Below are 19,557 nucleotides of genomic sequence, written 5' to 3' on the forward strand. Positions count from 1 at the left end.
GTCTAACATTCTCTTCCTCCTCAACTTCTCCATTCTCTTCGATCTCTTCATGATGCGCAAGAGAGATCTCATTTATGGGAGCATTCTCAACTGGAGCTCCATCCTAGTAGGTGCTACCCTTCCTCGGCCTCTCCCCCTTGCTCTTCCTCTACCCCTGCCTCGACCGCGACCTTTTGCTGCAGATTCTTCAATTGGCGCATTGACGGGAGCTACGGGCCTGATGTCGTTGAACCTAGTGTTAACCATCTGCGGACAGAAGAGTTAAGGAGATTAGATACCAATTTGAATCGCCAGATACCAATTGAAATCAAGTTATAGCACGAAAGAAGGCAAGAGAAAACAGAGAATATAATAATTTTATTATTATTATAAACTTATCAGGGACTAAGAACACAAAGAATCTCTTACTTCTATTCTTATGTTTGCACACTAAAAATTACAGTTGACAAAGCAAACTTTAGCCTTCCGATTACTTGAAAATTTTGATTGGCATCAACTTAATTCTTTAAAGAGTTTATGTTATCTTATTGTAATATTGTTTTATATTGATATATAAGTTTTATTTGTATTGTAGTTAATTTAAATTTTATATAAAATATAGTTATTTCATATGCAATTGTGCATATTTAGACATTGAAAGCAAACAAACTTAATTATTTAGTGTTCAGATTCATAGACTACGTCTTAATATTCAAATGTACATTCAAATTCGGACATTTAGATCTTAATGTACATTTTAATATTCAGATATGTATTCAGATTCATACAACTTAATCCCAATGAAAATAAATGAGGCTGTAATGTGTCAAGTTAGCGAAACGTATCGAAATGAGTATTTAAAATGTACAAAATTTACTTCAGGTGTCTAAATGAAAAGTCATGCTTCAATTTTATTACTCCATTGGTTTCAATTTTTATGATTCACTTTTCTTTTTGGTCAATTCAAAAAAGAGTAACGCATTTGTTATATTTAGTTATAATTCAACTATAAAATGTTCATTTTTATCCTTAATGAAATAATTTATAATCACACAAATATTTATAGTTTATTTTAGACCATAATTTTTTGTATACCTCATAACAAATCAAACTAAGAGCCTATTTGACATTGTTGTTGGGAGACTAAAAGTGTTTTTTTTAGAATTTTTTTTTAAAAAAAATCCAGTGTTTGACAAATCCTTAAAACTGCTTTTACATAGAAGTAGAAATAGTTTTTCTGTTGATAAGAAGAAACTAAAAAATTCTGCTTATTAAGAAAAGCAGAAGCATGAAATTATTTTTCTGAAGTCTAAAATATCCCTTTCATATATTTATATTTACCAGTATATCCCTTATTAATTAATTAGCATATCTCATAAGTTTGCTCAAGTTTCATTCAAGTTTTTTTTTTTATATATATAATTATTTTATTTTATGTTTATATATTATTATTTTATATTTTATATATTATATATTATTTTACTTTTTATTTTACAAAATTAGAAATAAAGGTAATAACAATATTTTTGCAGAATTAAAAATATGAACGACTTTATTTGTTTATGGTAAAAAAAAAATTATGTAGTGATTTAATTCGCGGAATGGTTTTTGAATTTATTTTGCTTGCTATATTTTTAATTATATTAAAATCATCATGTTAATATTGTATTAATATTTTATTTTATTTATGTATAATATTGATTGAAAATTTCAATATATGCATTTTAATTAAATTTTTTGAAATAGATATTTAAAATGATTTCTCTCTATATAATAATCTTAATATTAAAAGTACATTAATACTTACCCCTTTTTTTGTAATTTGGCTTTCAAAAACACTTTTTTTTTAAAATTAGTCAAACACACTTTTCAAATGAATTAACTAAACACAAATTATTATTTAAATTTCAAAAGCAGTTTTTTTAAAAAGAAAATCATTTTTAAAAAAGTCATTCTAAAAATAAGCAGTTTTTAGCAACAATGTCAAACATGTTCTAACGTATATAATGAAAGAACTATAGTGTATGGGGTCGTTTGGTAGAGTGTATTAGTAAAAATAATGTGTGCGTTAACTTTGTGTATTAATAGTACCTTGTTTGGTACACTTTTTCATACCATGTATAACTAATGTTTACATTATTTATATACTCTATTGTGTATTAAATGGTGCATTACTAATACCATGGATTTCTAGGTATTAGTAATACAAAGGGTTTTAACACTTTCATTAAATTTACTAATGACAAAACTATCTTCAAAGCTTTCTCAAAACATTTCCCAATACTTTTCCACCGTAAACTGATATTATTCTCAAAAGGTAAAATTGTGCCAACAATATATGCACAAATTGCAGTTAAAAATAGATAGATTACTGCAAATATTAGATTTTTGATACGGAGAGTTTTTGTTTTGATAAAATATTTTTGAAAATTAAAAAAATGTAGCTGCTCCACATTGTACTTCAAAGTCTAAACACAATTGACAAAAGGTGCTATGAAGGGGCAAAATACAATAGAACAAATACACGTACTATTACTTCTAGGGACGAGTTACTTAAAAATGGATACTGAGAACGTAATTTGAAACAACTAGTTTGCTTGATTTTGTGATTTGAATTCGTAATTTATACGTATTATATGGGACTTTGTCATTGCTCGAATGCTCTGCTCCTTTCAATGCCAATATGTGGTACAAACATAAAAAATAACAATAAATTAGTATCACATGTTAGAAACTCAAAATATGGTTCTATTCCTAAAAAACATGAAGATGGACAATAAGTTTGATTAAAAAAAAAAACTCTTTGTCACCTTTCCTCAAAAACATTTTGAAATATTAACAACTATTTAATTTATTTTTAGAAAAAAAAAGAGTTAATGATGTTTTAGCAAATAATTCTGATGTGATATTTTATTAAAGAATCTTGTTGTAATGAAAGTGTACAAAACGAAAAAGTGTGAATGATATTTTTGTAAATAAATATTTTTTTAATAAAAAATATACCATGCTTATTATTTCTAATCTATCAAACCAAACAATATATAAAAAATAATATAACCATTACTAATATGTCATATTTAGTAGAGTATTTTTCTTACACACTCTACCAAATAAGCCGGTATGTATTTGTGTTTTTGATGGTATGTTTAGTGAAAAGTCAAAACCCCAAATTTTTCCTTGAAAACCCTTAGCGTCGTCGTTTTTAACTCCTATCTATAGTGGACACTGGACAGGTTGAGTTGTAACAGAGAAAGAGGAAGAAATGGGAGGAGGAGAAGAAGATCAACAGAAATTGAAGAACACAGCAGCAGCAGCGTATGACTACGAGAATGATCCAAGATGGGCAGATTATTGGTCAAATATACTCATTCCTCCTCACATGGCTTCCCGTTCTGATGTCGTCGACCATTTCAAGCGCAAGTTTTATCAACGATACATAGTCAGTATTTGCCCACCTTAACTATTTTGGGATTTCGGTCCAACTTGATAATTGTTCGTTGCTATATTCGAAATCATTCGACTTCAGATGGGGTTTACTGCCAACTTTCTTTACTACATGTCTTTTAATTAATATGTCAATCTCGAATACTGTTGTTTATACTTTGTTGGGACTTGGCACTCCAGTTTTTATATTTTGAAGCCTTGCTCTTAGTTCTAAATTTTTCTTGATTCAATTTAACCAAAGGGTTTTTGGAAAATATTGGGTTTTGGGTAAATTGTTTAGGTATTCAGTGGCTTATAGGTCATTCCAAGTTGAGGGGTTCATTGATTATTTGTTAAAATGTGTGCTATGGATGAGTTTAATGGTATTAGCTTGTAACTCCGAGTTGATTGTATACAAATTTCAGGGACTTTTACTCTCTGCACTGAAAATATCTGTAAAATTTTCCAAATATTGCACCTCTTTTCTTTGTGGAATGGATTGTTTAAGTATGTCATTCTTCAAAATGAAGATGAGTTTTTAAGGCCTTTTGTTTAGAAAAAAGAGTCCTTTAGTTTTGTCAAAAACTCTATTTTTTTTTGGTTTTCCACCCGGTACACAAAAAAATAAATAATAAAGTCTACTTAACTGTAAGTTGTTGCACTACTTTCTTTTTCCTAGCACTTCCTGATGTGGTGTGTCATGAAATTCATGCAGGTTTTCTTATCATGTGGGATCTTTTTCCTAATATTATACTTTAACTCCATTGTCATCCTCGTTGTCCTTATCTTTTACTATTGACCAAGCTTATTCTCGTCTTATTTCTTACTTTTATTGTATCCTTAAGTACATGGAGTTCCAGAGATTTTGGCTTTTTAAAATTTCAGAGGAGAATTTCAACTCTGCTTTTCCCCTCCTCTCCAGCTTCTACTTTCTTTTTCTCTTTTTCTCACTTGTGTTATATATCTTTGCCTTCAACATTTTTGTCACTTATCCTGAGGTATAGTACTGTCTTTTCTTTTGGATAATTTAATGGCTTAGATATTTAGTTGTCTATTGATTGAGATTATTGTTGGATGTATACCTTATTTCACCCGATTAATTACCTCATCTCCCTTTTCTTGGGGGAACAGATGAAAGTCAGAAGGGAGGCTCCTAATCATGTCATATAATAGTGTGTGAATACTCCTAGGCTCCTAGCAATGTAGACTGATACCAAAATGAGATTTTTAATACACAATAATGATAAGAGTGGGGAGTCAGTTCAAGTTCTTGAAGTAGCAGTTCTGCAATTTTGATGAATCCTTGAGCTTTGTTGTACTTAAAATACCATTTCAGATATCTGCAGTGGGACACATCTTTACATTCTTAGGTTGATCTTGGGAGATTGCTTTGGTTTGTTTGATTTTATATCCATTATTTTCAGGACCCTGGTCTAGTGGTTGAGCCAATGACTACCAGCAGTTCGTCCCAACCAGCAAAGCCATCAGCTGCACAACCATCATCATCATCATCGTCCACACCTTCTAATAACCAGCCAAGACAGCGTAACTCTGGTATGATTTTTTTTGAATTTCGACTAAATGGAATGTGCCCTTCCTTCTGGAGAAATTATTCACTTCAGATATAAACCTTTGGTTCATTTTAATGCAATTTATATAATTTTTCTTGTGTAGGTCAAGCTAGTAGAACTTCGGGCACGTCAACAACCCCAACTTCAAATCCGACATCACTTCGATGGGACCGAAAAACTATACAATTTTCAGTGAATGCTTGGGTACTGTATATTCACACGTACACTAGAGATGGGAAACATGTGGACATTTTCTTTATAACTTAAACACAATAATATTGTAGAAAATCATGTTTGAGTTAGAATATTGAAGTTTTTGATACACCGTAGAAGATCAAATGGTCAACTTATTATTATTAGCAGTAAGGGAAAGGTGGAGTATATACAACAAGGATAGAATCTTTATGCCTTTAAACTAATATATCTCGTGTACCTACATATGCCAACTTTTTTGTACTTGTGGATGCCCTCTTTATGAGTATGGGTGTGTCTATGGAAAATTTCAGTATAGAATTATTTCTTCCCAAGGATCTTCTACAGCCTTGTTTTCAATTTATTTGTTATTTGAAATCTGTAGGCAGGGTCATAAAATTGAAAAAGAAAAACAGAAAGATTGTGAGGAAGAGTTGATTTTAGTATCAATTAGAGACAACTTTGCATCATAGCCTTTTATTTCTTGAGGTCGCCGAGATATCAAGAATAAAGTAATGGTTTAAGTTATTCTAGTGACTAGATGTCTAGATCTATGAAATAAACTAGACTCATGTACATGTCTGTGTCAGATTTGTTTACTTTAGCCTCATTCGTTGGTTATTCTAGATGTCATGGTGCATTAATTCTTTCTGCACTCCACCCTCACCCCCTCCAAAAAAGTGTCTTTTGTGGTCTGTTGCATAAGTTGGACACATGTCATAGAAATTCTATGCTAAGACCTCTCGGAAACTTGTGAGTCAAGGTTTATTGAAGCTCCTATCACCATTTTGCTTCTCTAAGGCTGAGTTTTCATTATCATGTCTTCGTGTTTCCTGGTATATTCTCTTTTGCCTTTGAACTGAAGTTTGGGACACACTGAACAAGATATTGATGATTGGATTTGACACTGTTGCATTGGTATTACTACAAAAAATAGTTAGAGAGTTCTTAAATTGCTTATTTTAATGAAGTAGTTCTGAAATTGCTTTCTGGTATCTTCCTGCAGGTTTTTGTTGTTGCAGTTCTCTCAATATTTCCGCTTACACCTGCAAATCTGTCAAACAGAGCATACCGACTGTCCTTCTTGGGAACTGCATGTTCTTCGCTATATTCATTATACTCAGTATATGGGGTAAGTTTTTTTAAAAGAATTATTTTGTTGAACTACATATGTGGGATCAGTTTTATGTCCTTTGGGCTAATGAGGCTATTTCTGATCTGGTAACTTTTTGTAGAAACCGAGGGCTTGGAATTTACAAGCAGTGCAAGTTTGGTTGCAGTCAGTTATTGTGACGAAGGATTTCATCTCCTTCCTTTACTGTCTCACTTTTGTCACTTCCCATCTTTACCTGAAATGTAAGCTATGCTCCAGTTCGTGTTTTTTCTTTTGATGCTATATTCTTCTTAGAGTATAGCAGCTGTGTAACTTCATTTAATAATTTGTTCATGACCAATGATATGCAGTTTCTTTGATTCCTGTTATATGCCGATCACTTGACCATGTTGGTAAATTTCTTCGACGTAACTTCAGCAGATCTTCTTTGTACAGGTATAAAGCTGTTTTGTTGTGTTACCACTTACCAAAGAAATTAAAAAGCTGTTTTTCTTGAAATTGTTAGTCAGATCAAATAATCATTTGAAATCAACCCACATTCCTGATTAGGAGAAAAGCAGTACAACAATCCTATTAAATAATCAAATAACTGTAGTACAGGAATCTTTATGTTTCAAACGAATCTGTGATATAGGTTTCTGTAACAGCTCATTCTTACTGCTAATATGGATTAATGAAATGTGTCTGATGTATTATGAATAAAACTAAATTGTAGCTGACCTGCAATTGTGATTGCACAAAAAAAATTTGTATATCATCTCTTCTTGAAGTTCTCATCTATGTGAACCTTCTAGTTGTATATGACCTTTTCCCTTCCTGTCAAAACATTGAAAGCTTTGTACATTTGTGATTATATGTAAATGCCATCTGGTGAATGTTATTATTTGATACCCCTTCCCTGCTCATTTCTTATTGATGGTACGTTGGGTGTTTCAGAGTTATTTCATGTCTGTACTTGTTGACCACCTACAGGAAGTACTTGGAAGAGGCTTGCGTATGGGTCGAGTCAAACGTAACTACTCTCAACATACTGTCTTCACAGGCTGAAATTGGACTGGGATTTCTTCTGGTTGTCTCTCTATTATCGTAAGTGTCAACTTATTCCTGGCCCTTACTGGTGCTTGTTATCTTGCTTGACGTTCTTATTTTAGTTTTTATATGCATCTTAACTGTTCATGTTCATGAAATTTCAGGTGGCAGCGTAATATTATACAAACATTCATGTATTGGCAGGTTTGTCTTTTACTTTCATTTTCATTCTTTTATCATTGGCATCTTTGCCTTTTATATATGATCTATTTCTTTGATTGAAACAAGCGATTAAAATTTTGAGAGCATGTTGTTTCTTTTTTCTGTCTCTGTTTCCGTGTTGTTTAATGGAAACATTTGTTGTTGGAATTGACATTTGGTTCAGCACATAGTTGGATGCATGTAGTTGATTAGGGTTAGGTATGCACCTATTTATTCCAATGACCGCACCTCATTTGCCACCCCGCATACTTTGATAGCATCATGATTCAGAATTTTCAGTTGATGAAATAATAGCAGTTATAGTTTCTTAAATCTTGTCCTTTTTCCTTGGTCCGGTACATGTTACCTTAGGCAGCTTCAATATCCAACTATTCCCATTTGTCAAGATATTTTGTTATAATGACTAGTATGCAACTCTTCGCAGATATTGAAGCTTATGTATCATGCTCCTGCTACTGCTGGTTACCATCAGAGTGTGTGGGCTAAGATCGGAGGGCTTGTAAATCCAGTTGTTCAACATTATGTCCCGTTCTTGAATACTCCTATTTCAACTATTCAGAGATGGTGGTTCAGGTAGAAGACTTGCTGAAAGATATACAAGAGTTTTAGGGGCAGAAAATACTTTTTTGGGATAATACTTTGTCCTGAAGGTCGACTATAAAGCTAGAATTGTCTAATTAATATTCCTAATAATTGCCTGTGGGAGTTACTTCCAAGTTTTCCCCTTTTTGGGATGTGATTTTTCCTCTGTTTTAACTGCTTTATTTTGTAAACCAAAATTGTCCAAGAACTGTTGTTTTAGTATCAACTAATCACACTTCTATTCCTCTTGCATGTTTCGATTTTTGATCCCTATTCCTATGTTGTCCCATGAATGGTGATCCTTTGATTCGTCGATAAAGTTATGCTGGGATTATAATCCATGTATTGTCTAAATGTATATGACCTGCATATACTTCTTTAGTGTCTACCTCCTCTGATGTAAATGTAAGGTTTGCTATACTCTACCCTCTCATGACCGGATTATACTGGATATGTTGTTGTTGTATACTTTTTAGATGAATATTTGGTTCATAACTAAAGACGTGTATTTGGTTTTAAGTTTGGATAGGGTTTTGTTTGCTATCTCACCATTTATCTATAAAGTATATAAAATTATAAGGAAAGATAATGATCTTTTAGTTGTGTTATCCAAGTGTTGCTAGTGTTAAATTTTCATAATGTATAGGTCATTGTGCTTTGAGGTGTTTATGGTTTGATTAAAAAAGGACCAAAAATGAAAAATCAAACCAACCGATAGTTATTTGGGTTTGGTTTTGGATTTAAAATTTTGATAATATTTTATTTGGTTTTATATAAAAAAAAAAATCAAACCAAATTGATAAATTGTATACACATATTTTAGAATATTATATAGCTATAATTAATTTTAAATATTTTAATTACTTTTCATAATTTTTTTATTTATAATAGACTAATGAACTTTATACGTTTCAACCTATTTCTTAAAAGAAATTTATGAATTCAAATTTGTTTAGTAAAGAAATAACTAGTATAAGATTTATCTAAAAAAATTTATATATTATTCACTTAATTACAACTTAAAGATCTTGAGAGATTTCTCCCTAATCCAAGAGAACTATGGCTCCTAGTCTCCTATAATAAAAGGGTAATAATGGATAATTGGAAAGCATAAAATAGATTTTCCTAATCGTAGAGAGGGGCGAGGGGACCGAAAGAGAGAAATATATATTTTATATTTTAAAAAACTAAACAAATGGGCAGTAACCAAATCAATAAATATGTGTTATATTTTATTTGGATTGATTCTAATAGTTTAAAATTTTTGATTAAATTAATTTAATTTTGATTTTGATTTTAATAAAAAATCAACTTAAAACCGACCCATAAGCACTCCTAATTGTAGTACCAAACAATTTTGGTATCACATATATCTAAAACAAAATTAATTTAAATGTGTGGATAAAATAATTTTGAATTTTATACCTGATTAATTACAACAATTTATTCTATCGTTGAAATTACAACATGATATATAGTAAAAGGATATTAATCAAGAACAAAAAATAATTTGCATGTCAATTGATCTGGTTTACTGATGGGTGTGTTTTCACATGAGAAAATACTTTATTTCAAATTTCTTTGGTGTAAAAATAAAGATTACTCAATAAAAATGTAATATAATTATAAATAATTATAGCTTCGGAGGATTCAGATCTCTTGATCACTATGAAATTAATAAAAAAAAAAAAAATCATTTTTGGATCTCTTATTGCCAAAATGTACCCGGCCACCGTCACCCCATCTTACATTCATAATATTTTGCTAGATTACATATAAATATTTTTGAGATAATATTTTATTTATAAACTTACCAAATACTAGATCATTTAATTTATAAAAATGATCATTCATAATTTACCGCATTCACCATAGAGGTTAATTAACCGCTCTGCACTTGGTTTTTTTCCTACTCTTTTTCAGTTTGTGCGTTTGACAATGATGTCTCTGCATATTCATCTTGCTTCCCTGCTTTTACTATTATCACCACTTCCCCAAATACTTTCAGGTATCACTTTGTATTATATATGTAAGTGAAAATATTTGACACATATTGTTGGATTTTTGAGAAGTATAGGTTAAAATAATAACGTGGAACAAAGGAAAGCTAGTAGTATTTATTTGTTATGATATAGATTTAACTTATATACACTCACATGACAGAGTGAAGATTTACTAATTAGTAAGATATAAAGCGAGTTTTTCTGCGATTAACATATATTGAAGTGTTCCTGTGCCACAAGTTATATTACATCAAGGGTGGAGATAGAAGCTCAGGTATGGGTTCGGCAGAACGCAATAATTTGTGTTCAAACAGTGTATTTGTGTAAAGAAATTCATTAAATATGTGTTAACACATAAAAATCATCGTTTTAACATCCACAACTCATAAAGTTGAATACATTGATAGTGTAATCTTTTTGGAGAGCATTTGAAATAGTTTTACATTGTTTTCCTCCTTTTTGTCATTTGATCTTGCTGTTGAATTTTGTCCTCATTGTAATCTTAGATGCATCAAACATAGCTCGCAAAAAAAAAAATGCTTTTAATACGAGAGATTGAATCATTCAACGTTCTAAAACCTCGTGAATTCTTACATTTGTTTTCTTTAGGTCAAGAATCTTTCAAGAAAGCTGCATATAAGCTCAGTAAGCCACTGATCAGTGATGATGGGAAGGTTTATTTGTGTTCAGAAAAGAACTTTTTTGCCTTTGAAAGCAATGGTTCTGTCGCGTGGACGTTATCTCTCAGTTACAAATGCAGTCCAAGTATAGCTCCAGTTCAAGGAGAATCACGAAAGGCAAGGCTTCACTTTAAAACTGACTTACACTCTTATGTTGAATTAGTGAATCTGATAAAATGGTTTTATGGACTGTCATATGAGCAATTAGACTTTGACATATTAATCATGTGAACTGTGAAGTGTATAATACTTTAAACAAATAAGTTATACGAAATGTTATGTATAAGCAAATGATCTGTTAGGCCTGTATAAGTTTTCTATAAAAATGCTATTATACTGTTTGTTTCTCCCTCTCGGGATGAGGCAAAGAGTGGATGTCATGCCTGTAAGTTTCAACATTCCTCTATTCTGGAGTTGTTAACCTCAGACTTTGGCAATGTCTGTATGAAAATGCATATAAGCCTCTTATTGTTGTTAACTCATTTCGATCAGACTGTTTTGGTCATTATTTGTTAAACTTTTTCATTGATGTACCCTTGTTTGTTCAATTAGTTGGTATTATTTCTTTTAGTAGTTGTGTTTGGTTTTTAATTATGCAAAGCTACTTTTGGTAGATATATGTGATTGCAGAAGACAGAGTGCTGAAGATCAACCCGTTGAACGTAGGAAGTTCTGAATTAGCTGTAGAATTATTCTTTGGTTCGGAATATGAAAGACTAGGGGATATTATTGGCCTTGCAGTAAGTATATCCAGTTCCTGTGTACTTATCAATGTCAAAAACCGGGGTCTCTTTGCTTACCGGTTGCAAGGAAAGCTGTACTGGAGTGTTGGCCCGTTGCTTTATCAGCATGGATATCGTCAAGGTTGTAGGAAAAATATCACAGAATGTTATTTTTCCTCAGTCCCCGTGTTCGATCACTGTGAAGCTAGCATATATGTAAGGTTTTCGTGTTCCATGCTTTTAAACTTGTTCTTTGCACTAGGCTCTATCTCTGCATTTTCAAAACCGTTTTTCTTTTCAACTGCAGATTTCTAACAATCAAGGAGAAATTTATTCTTTGTCAACTCGTAGTCCACATTTTAAATGGATACAAGATTTCAGTTCATTCGGAAGTACACTTACCATGAAAGCTGGGAACAACGGTCTGTTGTATGTTACTGTAGCAGCTAAAGCTCTGATACTAGCAGTTGATGTTTCCAGGGGAAGCATTTTGTGGCAGAAAAGCTTTGGACAGCTAAGTATGGGAGATTATGCCCCTGCTGTTGATTCTAATGGTAATATTAGTCCTTACCATATATCACGAACTTCTACTTGAATCGAGCGTTCAAAGGTATTCATGTTTATGTCAAATTCAATTCCAGGTTGGATATCTATTGGTTCATTGGACGGATACCTCTATTCGTTTTCACCAAAAGGAGTTCTCAAAAAGTTCCCTAAAGTGCTTAACATGGATTCTGTTATCCAAGTCAGTCCTGTTCTTGATTGCTCAGGATATGCAATCTATGTTTCTCAGACACAGATTGAAGGAAAGATTACTCAGATAATTGGAGATTACACTTACATCTCCGCGATGAAATCAAAGGGTGTTATCTTCACACTGATTAATCCAGCTACTGGGATCATCTTTTGGTCTGAACAATATCCTGGTATCTACCCTCCGTCCTTCCCCCTAGGCCCGAATCGATAAATCTAGTACTCTGCAGCACTCTAACATCCATTATTTTTTATTGCATCAGGCCTATTCTCCTCAGAATTTTTGAGAAGTGACCTGCAACATTTTCTCCTGGATGAAAGTGTCCTCCTCACCTTTTTTGCAGCTTCAAGTGAGTTTCTTCACAATAATGGATGTTCTGTATTTTCATTGGACACATGATGACTCGAAAGGACTCAAATATTTCATATGATTGATTAAATAAATTTCCATTTCTGGAGTTACACGTAGAATCCTAAAGAGAATTCCATCTGCAATTCATTTGTGCTTAATGTATATCTAATGGAGATGGATTTCTGTGCAGGTACTGGGAACCGGCTGCCATGCCGAAGCTCACGTAAAATTCTGTACCTTTAAATTTTTTATCTTAGATTGTAGCTAGACAATCACGAGAAATTCCTAGCATCGTCTCGTGTCAGATGTCACATAATTCTTTTGCATCAGGTCAGAAGTTTGCATTAAGCTGCTCACAGATTACACCCGAAAATTTCAGCACCTACACAGGTAACATCCTACATTTGTGTAGTGATATAGATAACCAATTGATGTACCAGAATAATTCCCTTCGTTTCTTCAGGGAACAAGAAGACAATTTTGCTGTTTCTGATCTTTGAATCTCTCATATTGCTAGTACTAGCAATAACAGTAAGATTTTGCTGCATGTTTTGGAAGAAAAAGAAGCTGCAAAATCAACATCTTGGGAAATTCTTAGATAAAAGAGTAAGCTGAGCTATATTCCCACTCTCTTTTCACCTTTATGTCTTTTTCTTATATGAAATCTGATATTTAAGCTGGAAGCCACATTTTATGGATTCAGCTTCTCTCTATGTGCTTCCCCACAAGTTCCTTATATACTGTACGAAGTATCTTAATTTTACCCTTCGTTATGCTTTGGAGTCATTCATACTCTAGCAGTCAACAAATTTTCTCGTATTGTACCTTGGCTTTAGCGGAGCTCAGCTCTGGTCTAAAGTTACCTCTATTATACTTCATGTTGGAGCTCCATTGGGGTCAAGGACAAATACGAGACGATTTGTTGACAACAAGAGTAGGAATGACCTCAACATATAATGGAGAGCAAAAGTAAAGTATTTTGTATAGTAAAAAGGTATTTCTGTCCTTTTTCCCTTTCGTTTGTTCTGTTACTCCACCTTCTAGCAAAACACTGAAACTGAACTTGTCTTTTTCTTTTGGGCCCAATGTTTCAGCGATCACTTCAACTTCAGAAGAAAGTTTTTGATAGATCAATCACAGAGCTTCAGCAAAAGGCTGCTGAGGATGCAATAGCTAATGAGGTGCTGGAAAAGTTGGGCAATCTAGTTAAACAAAGGGAAAACATTGAGAGGAAGCTCTCAACATCATACAGTTTGGGAAGGGATGAAATTGGTCCTCGTTCACCATCTCTCCTTCCCTTGTCTGATCATAAAACAAGGAGTTTCTCATTTCAAGGAGCAAAGAAAGAGAGTGTTACTTTGTTTCACACAGTCAGTGATACTTCTTCTGAAACTAGCTGGAGCGAAAGGGACTCTGACACGAACATATCGGAGGATGAAGAGGAAACAGACAAGGGAAAGTCACCTATTGAAATATTCAGTAGCAGTGATGATGAGATTTACCAAGAAGAATATCAGTCTAGTACTCCATCTTTCTTTGCTTCCACTTCGCGACAGGTTACTGAAATAGAAGAAATGAAGCCAGGAGATCAAAAGGACTCCGTTGATCATCCCTTACAGAACCGCAGCACAAGCATAAGGAAGAGGAATTCATATTCAAGTAGCTAGTATTGCATTATGTGTGTTAGTTATCCAACTGTACCTTTGTCCAACTTTACTCCACTACTGATGCCTAACTGGATAAAAAGCATTCTATTTTAATGGAATTCCACAATTGCATTAACTTTAGTTAATTGACAAGTTTCAATAGCAGAAGCTTAGATGATCACTCAACGTTGTTAAGGAAGAGTTCATCTGGTGTAGCTAGATAACACATATTTTACATTCCATGTCCTATAAGCGTGTAAAATCAGAATAGTACATGCATACAGATAATAATGTCATTTCTCAAGCCAAGACAATATTTCATTATTCATAAACAGCATTACGGTATAAACTGCATCTTGTATTCATTGTAAGATTGAAGAATAAGGAGTAAAAAGGTTACCTTTTTAACAAATACATATGAGTGCGTTGTGCTTAAGTGATGAAAGTGTATAAAAAGACTTGTGCATTGACTTGAGTAAACAATAGGTTATCTAATTCTCATCGTAGCAGTTGGATTAACTTACATATACTCGGTGTTTACATCAAATTTACCATAATTAAGTGATAAATTAATGTAAAAAAAAAAAAGACATGTTCCATTGATTTAGTTTGAACATTAGATGCTAGAAAATAAGTTCTATTTCAGAGGTAAAAAAGAAGAAGAAATAATGAAAGAAGAAGAAATAATGGCATCTAGACATGTTTCCAGTCGCATGATATAATGTCAAATCCTTCAGGTATATATTCATATTAAGCTCTTTAATGATTCTTTTTTAGTTGATCGTTATGGTATTACATTATATTATATCTTCTAAATATTCTTGTTATATTAGATAAGTGAATGATTTCGTGAAAAATAGACAGTACGCTATTCTTATCTAATCTTATGGAGAAACATAAAATATGTTCAACCGTTATCCCAATAGGAATATCTCAGTGATCAAAAGATTATTATAATTCAAAATGTGTTATTATGAGTTGATATTCCAAAGACCATCTCCCTTGTTATGTTTAAGAAAATAACGGAACAGTTAGGCAGTGTCAATGACAGGTCTAGCTTGTGTTTCATTGTTTCGTTTCGATATAAATGTGTGAGAATTGAGATAACTGCTCTGCATCTAACTCTTTCCTTTTAACCTTTTGTGAAATAAATGTAGGCATGCAATGACTTGGGAGATGTAAATGGACAAAGAGTGTGTCTAGCTGAAAGATCAAGAACTGGAATGACTGAATTGTATTTCGCGTTTATAACAGTCAGTATAGAGTTGTCTGTAGTGTTTTGTTGATGAATATTTTGGGGCCACGTCTTGTCAAAGTTCATCTCTACCATATCTAATACTAAGTGCAGATTCTTAAAGTTAACTGGTTGAATCAGCTTCTTCTTTTTAACCAAGTTCTATCAAAATGTACCTTGTGGTCGCGTCTTGAATTATACTATGAAGGTGGAGACCCCGTTTGGAAGTGATAGATGAATTGTTTTAGCCATTGCATAATCTACCACACTTGTAGACATTGGTTATATTATTGAGCAGATCAAGGACTATTTGGCTGTGCAATGGAAATAGGAGCAACAACATTGATCCATACATTAACAACCTCAATTAAGGTTTAACTTCATTTTCACGCGAATCAGTATGAGCTATGAAACACCATGTGGCTGCACTAATAAACGTCAATAATTAAACGAGGGTTCTCTGATATATTCCACAAGTTTTCTCAATACAATATATACATGTTCATTGAATCAAAAGCAGAGAGAATTTAATAGCTAAGAAGCCTGCAAATGCAGCAAGGATGTGAGGAAATTACAAAGTTGCATATATACATTTAATGAAAGCAATCTTGTATGGTAGGGGATAGCAGATACCGGTGGAATAGTTGAGGTGTGCACCTTATAATTGTTGTTGCATCCTTAAATACTCACCATAGAAGCGAGCGCCACTTTCTTCTTGACTAGCATCGTAGGCATAACCTCCGTGACAAGAGATATCAAGACCAGCAACCTCCTCGTCCGATGATATCCTCAAAATTCCAAGTTTCTGAAGTAGATAAAACAAAGGCCCCATTGTCAAACTTACCCAAACCACAATACTCAATAGTTCAACTATTTGTGCCCCAAACAAACCCCATCCACCTCCTAAAATCAGCCCGGAAGGTCGTATAATTTGTGTTTTACCGGAATTGTAAGCTTGCAACACAAATTCTTCTTTAGCAAACAACCCTGTAAATATCAAACCCCAAGCTCCACACCCTCCATGCAACTGTGCTGCTTCTAACGGATCATCGAATTTGAATTTAAGCGCTAAAATGTTCAATCCAATCAGTACCCAAGCTGCACAGAACCCACACACAATTGCAGCCCATGGTTCTACCACTGAACAACCTGAAGTGATTGCAACAAACCCACCAAGAACTCCATTACAAACATCCATTGCATCCCAATGTCCCACCAATAACCTTCGCCCAAACAAGGTAACAATCCCCGCGGTGGAACCAGCCAGGGTAGTCGTGACAGCAGTCCTTCCCACAGAGGTCCAGTTACCTTGATCAACCATATGTGGGTACGGAACAAGAATTTTGTCGAATGATCCAGGATTAAACCCGAACCATCCAAACCACAACAACAATGTTCCAAGCACTACTAGAGTAGCATTATGGCCTCTCATTTTCACAGGATTACCAAACGCATCAAACCGTCCCACTCTTGGACCCTCTACAATAGCACCCCAAAAACCGGCAATCCCACCAACCAAATGCACAACGCCACTACCAGCAAAGTCAATAGCACCAGAACCAAAAAGAAGAGAAGTCGAATTTGGACTTAACCAACCATTAGAAGACCAAAGCCAATGAGCAACAACAGGATAAACAAATCCAGTAAGGAAAAAAGAGAAGAAAAGATAAGCAGTAAATTGGGTACGTTCAGCAATAGAACCACTAGTAATTCCAGCAACTGCAATAGCAAAAGCCCATTGATAAAGAAAGAAACTGTAGTCATAAGAACTAGAAGGAATGTCTTTAAGAGCAAAATAACTAGCACCAATAAATGGATTTGAATCGCCGAAAGCAAAAGCAAAACCGAAAAGATAGTATGAAAGACTACCAACAACAGCATCAACTACATTTGTAAGCATAATATTCATCGCATTCTTTGCCCTAACAGAGCCAGCACAAAGCATGGCAAAACCCAATTGCATTACAAAAACCAAGTAAGCAGAGAATAAAAGGTAAATTGCATTTATGGAATCAGTTACACTAGCTTCCCATGAAGAATCCATTATTCCTTGCTTCACACAAGATTGAGATGATGGATATTTATTTAAAAACAGGTGAACTGGAATATTCAATGGGGTGGTCCAGAAAACTTGGAGGAGAATATTCATAGCGGAGCCAGGTAGGATCGAGGGGTTTATCTATCCTCCTATTTATACCTAATTAAAGTTTTTTTTTTATTAGGTATATACCATAGATATTGAATCCTCTTTTCGTGTGTCTATTTCTTCGTATTGAGAACTTTTTAGCGAAAGTTCTGATTCCGCCACTGAGTATATTCTGAAGAAGTTGTTTTGACAAGTTACTCATTTTCAGTCACTGAAGAAGTTTTGGTATGGATAACATGAAAATGGGTGGTTGATCTGTTGCTTTAAGGATAACAAGGATATCAACAAAGCTGGACAACTTGCTTCTTGGACATCATACAAATGAATAAGTCGGGAAGCTTAAGGACATTTTTTTTTCCCAAAATTTCCAAAGAAGCAATAGAATATATATATATATATATATCATCATATCTATATCTATATCTATATCTATATCTATATTACCTTAAAAACATGAACTCCTAATTTAAATGTTAAATTACTATAATATCCCTAACTTAGGTTGTGACTTTTACGATGAGTTGTGACTTTTTTCAAATGATTGTGATTTTTCGATGAGTTGTAACTTTTTCAAAGAGTTGTGACTTTTACAACAAGTTGTGACTTTTTCAATAAGTTGTGACTTTTCGAAAGGGTTGTGACTTCTCGGAAAGGTCATGACTTTTCAGATAAAACACAAAAACAGTTGTTCATACTACCCTTTGTTGACTATAAATAGAGGGGTTTCCTCTCATTTTTCAACCACGATTCTTTTAATTTTCTACTCTTCTTCTTCTTGCATTTTAAAAAATTTCATGTGATTTATTGTCGTTGAGTAAGTTCGAAGTTTAGCGGAATATGATGTACCACTATTCTGATGAAGTAAATTCTTCTATCCTAAGAGGGTGTATTCCTTAACCTCGAGTACTTGAGGAAACTAATTGTGATGATATAATAATTATTTTTTTGCTTAGTATATAGATTAGTATGTAATGTTTCAATATATGAAGTTAACATGATGTAGTCTAAATTTATTTGTTTTTGTTAACAATTTCTCTTGTGATGTAGATATATGCTTCTGAATATCTTTTTCAAAAATTATTAAACTTCTCAAGAGTTAGAGAATTGTCACGATTTGTTTTTTTGATGTCAAGATAAAATAATGACTTTATTTTTCAATGTTACTTATATGATTTCGATTGTCAGGAAGTTTGCTTCAAAATAGTTATTACTATATAAACATTGCCCTTTTGATTTACTGATTTACTATTTCTTAATATTTAAGTACTTTCGACGAAAAAAAGTTTATATGACTTGTAATAACACCAATTGAAATTTCTATTAGTTTAATTCTTATTGTAGTCTTAATTCATTTGTTTTTGTTTACAGTTTCACTTGTGATGTAGATATATGCTTCTAAGTATCTTTTTCCAAAATTATTAAACTTCTCAAGAGTTAGAGAATTGTCACGATTTGTTTTTTTGATGTCCAAGACAAAAGAATGACTTTATTTATTAATGCTACTTATGTGATTTAGATTATCAGGAAGTTTGCTTCAAAATAGTTATTACTATATAAACATTGCCCTTTTGTTTTACTGATTTACTATTTCTTAATATTTCAGTATTTTCGACAAAGAAATGTTCATGTGACTTGTAATAACGCCAATGGAAGTTTGTATTAGCTTAATATTTATTGTAGTCTAAATTCATTTGTTTTTGTTAACTATTTTTCTTGTGATGTAGATATATGTTTCTGAATATCTTTTTCCAAAATTATTAAACTTCTCAAGAGTTGGAGAATTATCACGATTTATTTTTTTGTGAAAACATGTAATATTAATGAATCATTTAAAATATATCATTAACAAAATAAATTTTATATTCAGTAATATGGAATAACATTTTCATTTTGTCCCTACACTAAGTAG

General features: G+C 32.8%; 3 protein-coding genes across 3 annotated transcripts; 2 read left to right on the forward strand and 1 right to left on the reverse strand.

The window, feature by feature from the left end:
• The first annotated feature begins 749 nt into the window (after positions 1-749).
• LOC125810261 (protein GAMETE EXPRESSED 3-like) lies at positions 750-14,315 on the forward strand. The gene is given in 21 exon segments (XM_049489773.1): positions 750-809; positions 1,360-1,434; positions 3,230-3,418; positions 4,827-4,956; positions 6,031-6,083; positions 6,172-6,297; positions 6,401-6,521; positions 6,630-6,714; positions 7,252-7,365; positions 7,473-7,512; positions 7,955-8,103; positions 10,553-10,611; positions 10,725-10,912; positions 11,410-11,733; positions 11,825-12,071; positions 12,159-12,443; positions 12,534-12,620; positions 12,813-12,845; positions 12,953-13,012; positions 13,086-13,228; positions 13,717-14,315. Coding segments are annotated over 21 exon segments (3,141 nt in total). The 3' UTR covers positions 14,290-14,315.
• Positions 3,122-8,364, forward strand: LOC125810233 (uncharacterized). The gene is made up of 9 exons (XM_049489739.1): positions 3,122-3,418; positions 4,827-4,956; positions 5,077-5,177; positions 6,172-6,297; positions 6,401-6,521; positions 6,630-6,714; positions 7,252-7,365; positions 7,473-7,512; positions 7,955-8,364. The coding sequence occupies exons 1-9, from the start codon at positions 3,242-3,244 to the stop codon at positions 8,105-8,107; spliced, it is 1,047 nt and encodes a 348-aa protein (XP_049345696.1). The 5' UTR covers positions 3,122-3,241; the 3' UTR covers positions 8,108-8,364.
• Positions 14,316-15,940: 1,625 nt separating the features above from the next.
• Positions 15,941-17,743, reverse strand: LOC125810228 (ammonium transporter 1 member 3). Its single transcript, XM_049489732.1, has one exon. The coding sequence runs from the start codon at positions 17,649-17,651 to the stop codon at positions 16,161-16,163; it is 1,491 nt and encodes a 496-aa protein (XP_049345689.1). The 5' UTR covers positions 17,652-17,743; the 3' UTR covers positions 15,941-16,160.
• Between the last annotated feature and the right edge of the window lie 1,814 nt (positions 17,744-19,557).

This window comes from Solanum verrucosum, unplaced genomic scaffold (genome assembly GCF_900185275.1).
Source record: "Solanum verrucosum unplaced genomic scaffold, falcon-dt-bn FXZP01000038.1, whole genome shotgun sequence".
NCBI classification, from domain to species: domain Eukaryota; kingdom Viridiplantae; phylum Streptophyta; class Magnoliopsida; order Solanales; family Solanaceae; genus Solanum; species Solanum verrucosum.